At 49.0% G+C, this 10,649-nt stretch overlaps 1 protein-coding gene across 1 annotated transcript in view; it reads left to right on the top strand.

The window, feature by feature from the left end:
* Positions 1 to 1,311: 1,311 nt before the first annotated feature.
* The window catches only part of FTH1 (ferritin heavy chain 1), an 11,433-nt gene continuing 2,095 nt past the window's right edge, over positions 1,312 to 10,649 (top strand). Inside the window, exons 1-3 of the mRNA XM_073346967.1 lie at positions 1,312 to 1,596; positions 4,156 to 4,302; positions 7,531 to 7,656. Coding sequence (XP_073203068.1) covers positions 1,486 to 1,596; positions 4,156 to 4,302; positions 7,531 to 7,656 — 384 coding nt within the window. The 5' untranslated portion in view covers positions 1,312 to 1,485. The remainder of the gene's footprint in view (positions 1,597 to 4,155; positions 4,303 to 7,530; positions 7,657 to 10,649) is intronic.

Here is a 10,649-nt window from a genome sequence, read left to right as displayed (position 1 = left end):
AAAGTGTTTTAAAACCCCAGTAATCCTCCAATCAGTCATTCATAAATAGTATTCTGTGGTTATCTGTCTCATATTGTGAAATCTTCTCTTTAAAGTGCATTGTCATTGTGTTACGTCCATGCATCACTTGTCTGTTACGATATCAAACTTAAATTAGCAGCCGTCATTGTTACCCAATGGAGCATTTACACTAATTTCCTGTACAACTGGAGTCATCTTCAAAACAAACTCGCAGAAAAACAACTGTTATGTAAGTGATCAAGAAATTACTTCTCCCCAAAATACCCTACCTTAATTAATAAGTACTTCATCCAGTTCATATCAAGGTAGTTAAAACTGCTATTCTTATTGTTGTTCTAGGAGAATATGCGTCTACCTTTCAAAACACTCAGGGCCAGATTCTGCCCTCAGTTTACTACTTGGCAACCCTACTAATTTCACTTGCGTTATACAGATGTACATAAAGAGAAATTTGGCTTCAAGACCACTATTATTATGGACTAGGAGACTCTAGTCATTCTGGCTCCTTGGGTTTTATAACTGAGCAGATTCAGTCCTGAAAAAGATGTCATCAGAGCAAGGCCCATTTCTCTCACACCAGGAAACAAAAGTAAGGTCTGGGCAATGACAAATTAAATCTAAGATTGAAGTGTTAAAAGTGTTTCTTGTTTATATTTCTAAAGCAGCCCTCAGTAAGGTGCTAGTGAGCTAAAAGCAACGATACCAACATACGTTTTGAAAGCAAATTGTGATCCTTGTAGCAGAGGCGTTATAGAAGTGCCAAGTATTATTGTTATTTCTTTATTAATTATTATTATTATTACAAAGTGCTGCAGGTGTGGATGGTCCTTTATGGGATATACACAGCTGGGCCAGATCATCTCCCCAGGCCATGGGATGCATTATTCTGTCATGAATTGAGAGAGAAAGCGGGTGTGTGTCACTGTTGGCGGGCAGAAGGACCCAGGACTGCTCCAGTGAAGGGGTTTGGGCGGAGAGGGGAAGAGCAAGGCTCTGCCCGCACCGAGGTTGGCGTTGCGTGCGGCTCAGCGCCGGCTGGCTGCGAGCGGGCACAGGGGGCCTGAGGGGGAGGCCGGACAGCCACAGATGGGCCCCGCGGCCCTCGCTGTGTAGCCGAGACACGCGCCCAGCGGCGCAACCCGCTGAGTCACGCTGAGACAGGCGGCCCCGCCTCTGCGCAGGGCGGGTCCCTCTGCTGCGCCGGCCCCCGCTGACGAGCGCGCGCGCGCGCGCGGGCTGGGCGTGGCCTCCCGGCGCGCTCTCCGACGTGGCTATATAAGGCGGCGGCGGGGGCTGCGGGGGTTCAGACCACGCGACCTAGACAGACCCGAGCCCCGGGGGTTCCTGCTTCAACAGTGTTTGGACGGAACCGCCGCCGCCGCTCGGACTCCCCCCCCCCCGCCTCGACCCTTGTATCCTCTCGGCTCCCGTAGCAGCAGCAACAGCAGCAGCAACAGCAGCGCCATGTCCTCGTCTCCATCCCAGGTGCGCCAGAACTACAACCAGGACTGCGAGGCGGCCGTTAACCGCCAGATCAACCTGGAGCTCTACGCCTCCTACGTGTACCTCAGCATGGTGAGTGCCGGGCCGGGCCGGGCCGGGCCTTGGCCGCGTTACTACTGCGGGAGCGGGGGGGGCGCGATGGGCCGGGCCGCTACCAGGCGCCTCAGCCGCGCGCGGGGGCCCGGAGGGAGCCGGGGAGGAAGCGCCGAGTCTCGCCGGGCCTGGGCGCTGCGGCGGCGCCGCCCCCCGCGTTCTCGCCTCCTTTGTTGCCGGGGGGCGGCGCGGGCGGGGTCAGCCTTGCCCTCGCGGCCTGCCCCGCTCTCCCTTCTCCTCCCCCGCCGCCGGGGGACTCGGCTCCGAGCGGGCTCCGAGGCGGAGCCGGGTGACGCAGCGGGCCCGGCCCGGCCCCGGGAGCGGCCTGGCCCGCAGGGGAGGCGCCTCCTGGCTGAGCCGCCGCGGGCGCGGCCCGGGTTTATCTGCGCGGCGCAGGCAGCTGCCCCGCGGGGCTGTTCCCGGCGCCGGCCTGGGGCTGAGGCCGGAGCGGAGCCTCCTGGCGAGGCAGCTGCCGCCCCTGGGGTGGGTCCCTCGCCCAGGGCCTCTTTCTTCTGGTGGGGGTGGGGCGCTTCTCTCTGTCGGTGGGCCTTGACTATCCGTGTGTTAAGGGTTTTCTCCCTGCCGGTGAGGCCGCGTACTGCGCCTAAGACGGTAGGCTCACAGCCCATAAGTGTCTCTTTAGCTCCTCAGTGATGGACTCAAACTCTCTGGTCAGGGATGCCCCTTGAGGCAGAGAGAGAACTTCAAACTAGCCTTGATAGTAGATGGGAGTGTTTGGTGTACTTCTGAGGTGCCATATGAATTGCCACAACAGCACTAGAAACTTCACTCTTGGATTAGCAGATACTAGAAAGATTCAGACTCGCTTGGCATTTCAAATCAGAGGAGAGCAGGGTTGTGTATTTATTGCTCCTTTCAGTTGTGAATTGACCTCAACTAAGTAGGTGCCTACTGCTCTGTACAAACACTGTAAACACCGATCCCTTGTACTGCTCTGTACAAACACTGTAAACACCGATCCCTTGACTTAAAGTACTGCCAAATGCTCACCTCTAGTCATTTGCAGTGACATCAAAGTTCTGTTATACTAGTTTTAGATTAGCTTTATCACCTGCCCAGTGGCTTATAAAGGTAATGTCTCTTGCAAGAAGAGCACATTTTGAGAAGCTCTTTAAGGGTCACTCTGCAATCTGCTCTGAAGTAGATCAGACTCTGGTATCTTTCCAAATGTCCCACTTCTGGTCATATGATCAGACTTCAAAAAAGCACCAAAGTGTGGTTAAGAAGTTAAAGAACAGGACATGCTTTTTAACATCTGACCTAGAGAAAACAAGATGTTAGAGGAATATAGCACTAGGTCCTGTACAGAGCTCAAAACATAATCCAATTTAGCAAAAAAAACAATGTCAAAGTGATACTTGTTTATCATTTACAAACATATTCATTTCTCCAAAAGTGAGAACAGAACTTTCTACAACTTCCATTCTAAAAAAGGGCTAAGTAAAGCACAAAGAAGTATCTGGCCCAAAAATGTGTTCAGATAGTAAATGGCCATCTTAAGCTGTTACAGGAGCACGATACTGAACTGTAATCAGTATCAACAGCTTGTTCCCAACACAGTAAAAGCTGTGGTATCTGGCACTTTACCAACCTGAAAGCTCTAGAAACCAGCATTTCTGATATCCATTAAAAGTCCAGTTGGTGCAGAGCCGGCAGGCTCCCTACCTGGCTCCACATGTCTTCCCTGAAGTGGGGACATGTTCCTGCTGCTCCTATGCAGAAGAACAGCCATTGGAGGCTCTGGGCACTGCCCCTGCCCTGAGCGCTGGCTCCTCAGGTCCCATTGGCTGGGAACCAGTGGGAGCTGTGCCTGTGGGCTGAGGCAGTGTGCAGAGCTGTCTGGCTGTGCCTCCTTGCTACGAGCAGCAGGGACATGTGGCTGCTTGTGGGGAGCTGCCTAGATCTGGCACCCCAAAACCCTCCTGTGCCTCAACCCCCTGCTCTGAGCCGCTGCCGCCACCTCCCACACCCAAACTCCCTCCCTCCATTGGTAAGTATTACTCTAACTTAACCAGCATTTTTGACTAACCAGCATGCGCGCGCCCCCCCCCCCCATTCCCCCAACTTCCTGGTTAACATTTTTACTGTAGTAGGGGTGTATAGCACTTCATACATGCTAAACTGATCTCTTCAGCTTCTCTTCCTTTCTACTGTCAGATTTTTAAAGTATGGTGCTCAGAAGGGATACAGTTCGGCCTGGGGGGAGGGGGAGGGGTTTGAACTAAGATTTCTGTTAACTCCCCGTAAAGTCAAACTGGCTTCCCACCTCAGGTGAAGAGGTGTGCAGGGGTGAAATGGCTGGGCATGTGTGCACACAGTCCCTTTTAGGAGCACAGGTATCAAGTTGCAATCTGCTATAGAGTGGAAGTTACGCCACATCCCAAAGCCTGCTAACTTGACAGCTCCGGAATGAAGGGAACAGTAGGAATGACCGAATTCAGTTGATTATTAAGATCTTCGGTCTGGGAGCCTGTGAATGCAGAAGTCTTGATTGTAGTATCTGAATTTTGTTTTCAGTCTTTCTATTTTGACCGGGATGATGTGGCTCTAAAGAACTTTGCCAAGTATTTCCTGCACCAGTCCCACGAGGAGCGTGAGCATGCTGAAAAACTCATGAAGCTGCAGAACCAGAGGGGCGGTCGCATCTTTTTGCAGGACATCAAGGTTAGCAGCCATGCTAAGGAGATGCCTCAAGGGCATAAAGTGCAGTATGGTAACTTCCTCTTCTGGCCTGCTCCCAGGCTGGAAGAGAGGGGCTATGAAAGCCAGTATGGGCAATCTCCTCAAATGTTGGCTAACAAGTCACTAGTAGTGTAACAGTAGGCACATAGATATCTTGTATTTTATGAACTTGTGAATAGGCACTGGGGGAAAAAATTGCAGTGCAGAGATCTGGTAAAAACAACCATCCATGATAGTTTGATACTGGTACTACAGTATTTTTAATCTCCTAGTATGTATGTCTTTCCTGTGATACACAACACATTTAGTCTAAAGATGTACTCAGAGCTGGTTTTACACTGTACATGAAATAACCACCTTCCCATGCTAGTCTCTTGCAAATCATATCAACTGGAGCTCTCCCTCAGCTCAGCTTCTGTTTTGTCTTGCCACTGATGTTAGTCCTCTTTAGATTCATGGTTGCCAGGGAAACCCTAATATCATGGTGTTTCCAGTGGTGTGCTATGCCTTCCCTGCAGAATCCCATGGGAGTAGATTAGCTAAGAGTCTGTAATCAACATATCCAGACTGGCTTAGTGGTGGTTTTGTATCAGCTATGTGGTATAGAAATGACTCTTTAAAGAGGTTCAAAATGCTTCATTGTGAGTCTCAAATTTAAAGTAAAACTAATAAAGGCATTCAGGAGAATCTTGCTGCTAGAAGCAACTGAACTGTTCTATGTTTTTACATATCCCCAGTGCTACAACAGGTGCTCTTGAGCATCAGTCTGGTCAGAAGACTGCATGTGTTGCAAAGCCTTTCAGAACACCAGTAATTACTTAACACTACTATCTTCACTTCCTGAATAAAATCACAGGTCAGGAGCACTGGCCCTTGCACAACAAATATTCTGGTTTTCACTTCCTCACCCCTTCTTTTGGAGACCTGGGTTGGCTTAAAGCAGTGGCTTATCTGGCTGAAGACCAGATTTCCCTGTAGTACTGAGCTGCTGGTGAGTTGTCTCATGACACTTAATTTTCAGGCTGCACACTAGGTCACTTTCCCATGTATAGAAGCTTCATTTCTTGAAATTTACATAGAGGATTGATCCACCAAACAAGGGTAGGCAAAACCCTCCACTGATCTAGATAGTAAAGCTGTCACCTGTACATATGTGGCCTTATATTAGCAACTGTTGCTAATGTCAGACCTTCTCAAGAGAGACACCAATAAGATCACTTTGGAGAGATGCTTAGATAATGTGGCGCTAATAAAATCTTGGATAGATTTGGGACTCTTTAAACCAGGTGAACACTTCTGTAGTCTAAACAGATTGTTCAGTACTAGGCTACTCTGGGGTTATATAGATTCTTGAACAGCATCTCTATACTGCCACTATGGTAAAAATATTCCTAACTAATCTGGTAAGATGGACCAGATTACTGGTGAGATTACTGGTTCTGTGGATGAAGGGAAAGCAGTGGATGTATTGTTTCTTGACTTTAGCAAAGCTTTTGACACGGTCTCCCATAGTATTCTTGTCACCAAGTTAAGGAAGTACGGGCTGGATGAATGCACTATAAGGTGGGTAGAAAGCTGGCTAGATTGTCAGGCTCAACGGGTAGTGATCAATGGCTCCATGTGTAGTTGGCAGCCGGTATCAAGTGGAGTGCCCCAAGGGTCGGTCCTGGGGCCGGTTTTATTCAATATCTTCATAAATGATCTGGAGGATGGTGTGGATTGCACTCTCAGCAAATTTGCGGATGATACTAAACTGGGAGGAGTGGTAGATACGCTGGAGGGGAGGGATAGGATACAGAAGGACCTAGACCAATTGGAAGATTGGGCCAAAAGGAATCTGATGAGGTTCAATAAGGATAAGTGCAGGGTCCTGCACTTAGGACGGAAGAACCCAATGCACAGCTACAGACTAGGGACCGAATGGCTAGGCAGCAGTTCTGCGGAAAAGGACCTAGGGGTGACAGTGGACGAGAAGCTGGATATGAGTCAGCAGTGTGCCCTTGTTGCCAAGAAGGCCAATGGCATTTTGGGATGTATAAGTAGGGGCATAGCGAGCAGATCGAGGGATGTGATCGTTCCCCTCTATTCGACATTGGTGAGGCCTCATCTGGAGTACTGTGTCCAGTTTTGGGCCCCACACTTCAAGAAGGATGTGGATAAATTGGAGAGAGTCCAGCGAAGGGCAACAAAAATGATTAGGGGACTGGAACACATGAGTTATGAGGAGAGGCTGAGGGAGCTGGGATTGTTTAGCCTGCAGAAGAGAAGAATGAGGGGGGATTTGATAGCTGCTTTCAACTACCTGAAAGGGGGTTCCAAAGAGGATGGCTCTAGACTATTCTCAATGGTAGCAGATGACAGAACGAGGAGTAATGGTCTCAAGTTGCAGTGGGGGAGGTTTAGATTGGATATTAGGAAAAACTTTTTCACTAAGAGGGTGGTGAAACACTGGAATGCGTTACCTAGGGAGGTGGTAGAATCTCCTTCCTTAGAGGTTTTTAAGGTCAGGCTTGACAAAGCCCTGGCTGGGATGATTTAACTGGGAATTGGTCCTGCTTTGAGCAGGGGGTTGGACTAGATGACCTTCTGGGGTCCCTTCCAACCCTGATACTCTATGATTCTATGACCATAGTTCAGAAAGGTAACTTGCCAAACTTAAACCTTCAAAGTCCAGTGTCTTGGTTCCAATGAGATTCTGTTGAACTGAGTGTCTGTTCTCTGCCCTGCTGCTGTGTGTGGCCTCTGATGGTAGCTAAGTTGTGGTATGGGGCCACCAAGTGAACTTAAGTTAATTAATAAACTTAAGAACTAGGGGCCACCAAATGAAATTAATGGGCAGCAGGTTTAAAACAAATAAAAGGAAGCTTTTTCACACAGTGCTCGGTCAACCTGTGGAACTCCTTGTCTGAGGAGGTTGTGAAGGCTAGGACTCTAACAGGATTAAAAAGAGAACTAGATAAATTCATGGAGGCTAAGTCCATTAATGGCTGTTAGCCAGGATGGGTAAGGAATGGTGTCCCTAGCCTCTGTTTGTCAGCAGGTGGAGATGGATAGCATGGGAAAGATCACTGATCGTTCTCATTAGGTTTACTCCCTCTGGCGCACCTGGCATTGGCCACTGTCCGCAGACAGGATACTGGCCTGGATGGACCTTTGGTCTGACCCAGTATGGCCATTCTTATGTTGTGTGCTTTCTCTTTCCTATATTAGAAACCAGATCGTGATGATTGGGAGAATGGGCTGACAGCAATGGAGTGTGCCTTGCACCTGGAAAAGAATGTGAACCAGTCACTCCTTGATCTGCACAAGCTGGCAACTGACAAGAATGACCCTCATGTAAGTGGAAGCTGAAGCTGTGATTGGAATGTGGTTATGCAAGCCTTTAATGATGAAGGGTTTGGGGGAGGGGGGCGTCCATGCAATCTCTGCAACACATGCTGGAATTTGCCCCAAACCTGAGGAAGGGGTAAAATTCAGAGTGGAGCGTCTTCCTTTGAAGGAGGGCAGCCTGTATCTTAGCCCCTTTCCTACAGTTAATGTAAACATCCACTCAGTCCTATGAAAAACATTGACAGAACTGATGGGTTGTTGAATTGGCTGATAAACCACTGTGGTGTGCACATGGGTGGCATTAGGCTGTCTTGCAACCCTTGACTCCAGTTGTGTCTTGAGGGAGCTGGCTTTTTTTCAACAGCAGAGAACATCTATCTGAACATATTTCTGGAAAGCTGACTGAAAATAATGCTTAGAGTGATAAATCATAGAATATCAGGGTTGGAAGGGACCCCAGAAGGTCATCTAGTCCAACCCCCTGCTCGAAGCAGGACCAATTCCCAGTTAAATCATCCCAGCCAGGGCTTTGTCAAGCCTGACCTTAAAAACCTCTAAGGAAGGAGATTCTACCACCTCCCTAGGTAACGCATTCCAGTGTTTCACCACCCTCATAGTGAAAAAGTTTTTCCTAATATCCAATCTAAACCTCCCCACTGCAACTTGAGACCATTACTCCTCGTTCTGTCATCTGCTACCATTGAGAACAGTCTAGATCCATCCTCTTTGGAACCCCCTCTCAGGTAGTTGAAAGCAGCTATCAAATCCCCTCTCATTCTTCTCTTCTGCAGACTAAACAATCCCAGTTCCCTCAGCCTCTCCTCATAAGTCATGTGTTCTAGACCCCTAATCATTTTTGTTGCCCTTCGCTGGACTCTCTCCAATTTATCCACATCCTTCTTGTAGTGTGGGGCCCAAAACTAGACACAGTACTCCAGATGAGGCCTCACCAATGTCGAATAGAGGGGAACGATCACGTCCCTCGATCTGCTTGCTATGCCCCTACTTATACATCCCAAAATGCCATTGGCCTTCTTGGTAACAAGGGCACACTGCTGACTCATATCCAGCTTCTCGTCCACTGTCACCCCTAGGTCCTTTTCCGCAGAACTGCTGCCTAGCCATTCGGTCCCTAGTCTGTAGCTGTGCATTGGGTTCTTCCGTCCTAAGTGCAGGACCCTGCACTTATCCTTATTGAACCTCATCAGATTTCTTTTGGCCCAATCCTCCAATTTGTCTAGGTCCTTCTGTATCCTATCCCTCCCCTCCAGCGTATCTACCACTCCTCCCAGTTTAGTGTCATCTGCGAATTTGCTGAGAGTGCATCCTCCAGATCATTTATGGAGATACTGAACAAAACCGGCCCCAGGACCGACCCCTGGGGCACTCCACTTGACACCGGCTGCCAACTAGACATGGAGCCATTGATCACTACCCGTTGAGCCCGACAATCTAGCCAGCTTTCTACCCACCTTATAGTGCATTCATCCAGCCCATACTTCCTTAACTTGCTGACAAGAATACTGTGGGAGACCGTGTCAAAAGCTTTGCTAAAGTCAAGAAACAATACATCCACTGCTTTCCCTTCATCCACAGAACCAGTAATCTCATCATAAAAGGCGATTAGATTAGTCAGGCATGACCTTCCCTTGGTGAATCCATGCTGGCTGTTCCTGATCACTTTCCTCTCATGCAAGTGCTTCAGGATTGATTCTTTGAGGACCTGCTCCATGATTTTTTCCAGGGACTGAGGTGAGGCTGACTGGCCTGTAGTTCCCAGGATCCTCCTTCTTCCCTTTTTTAAAGATTGGCACTACATTAGCCTTTTTCCAGTCATCCGGGACTTCCCCCGTTCGCCACGAGTTTTCAAAGATAATGGCCAATCGCTCTGCAGTCACAGCCGCCAATTCCTTCAGCAGTCTCGGATGCAACTCGTCCGGCCCCATGGACTTGTGCACATCCAGCTTTTCTAAATAGTCCCTAACCACCTCTATCTCCACAGAGGGCTGGCCATCTCTTCCCCATTTTGTGATGCCCAGCGCAGCAGTCTGGGAGCTGACCTTGTTAATGAAGACAGAGGCAAAAAAAGCATTGAGTACATTAGCTTTTTCCACATCCTCTGTCACTAGGTTGCCTCCCTCATTCAGTAAGGGGCCCACACTTTCCTTGGCTTTCTTCTTGTTGCCAACATACCTGAAGAAACCCTTCTTATTACTCTTCCCTGGTCATATGTCCAACCTTCCACTTCTTGTAAGCTTCTTTTAAGATCCGCTAGGATTTCACCATTAAGCCAAGCTGGTCGCTTGCCATATTTACTATTCTTTCGACTCATCGGGATGGTTTGTCCCTGTAACCTCAACAGGGATTCCTTGAAATACAGCCAGCTCTCCTGGACTCCTTTCCCCTTCATGTTAGTCCCCCAGGGGATCCTGGCCATCCGTTCCCGGAGGGAGTCGAAGTCTGCTTTCCTGAAGTCCAGGGTCTGTATCCTGCTGCTTACCTTTCTTCCCTGCGTCAGGATCCTGAACTCAACCAACTCATGGTCACTGCCTCCCAGATTACCATCCACTTTTGCTTCCCCCACTAATTCTACCCGGTTTGTGAGCAGCAGGTCAAGAAAAGCACCCCCCCTAGTTGGCTCCTCTAGCACTTGCGCCAGGAAATTGTCCCCTACGCTTTCCAAAAACTTCATGGATTGTCTATGCACTGCTGTATTGCTCTCCCAGCAGATATCAGGAAAATTAAAGTCACCCATGAGAATCAGGGCATACGATCTAGTAGCTTCCGTGAGCTGCCAGAAGAAAGCCTCATCCCCCTGGTCCGGTGGTCTATAGCAGACTCCCACCACTACATCACTCTTGTTGCACACACTTCTAAACTTAATCCAGAGACACTCAGGTTTTTCTACAGTTTTGTACCAGAGCTCTGAGCAGTCATACTGCTCCCTTACATACAGTGCTACTCCCCCACCTTTTCTGCCCTGCCTGTCCTTCCTGAAC

Source organism: Lepidochelys kempii, chromosome 6 (genome assembly GCF_965140265.1).
Source record: "Lepidochelys kempii isolate rLepKem1 chromosome 6, rLepKem1.hap2, whole genome shotgun sequence".
In the NCBI taxonomy this organism is placed as follows: domain Eukaryota; kingdom Metazoa; phylum Chordata; order Testudines; family Cheloniidae; genus Lepidochelys; species Lepidochelys kempii.
The sequence above is the reverse complement of the archived record's forward strand: the minus strand, read 5'-3'. Positions and strand labels throughout refer to the sequence as shown.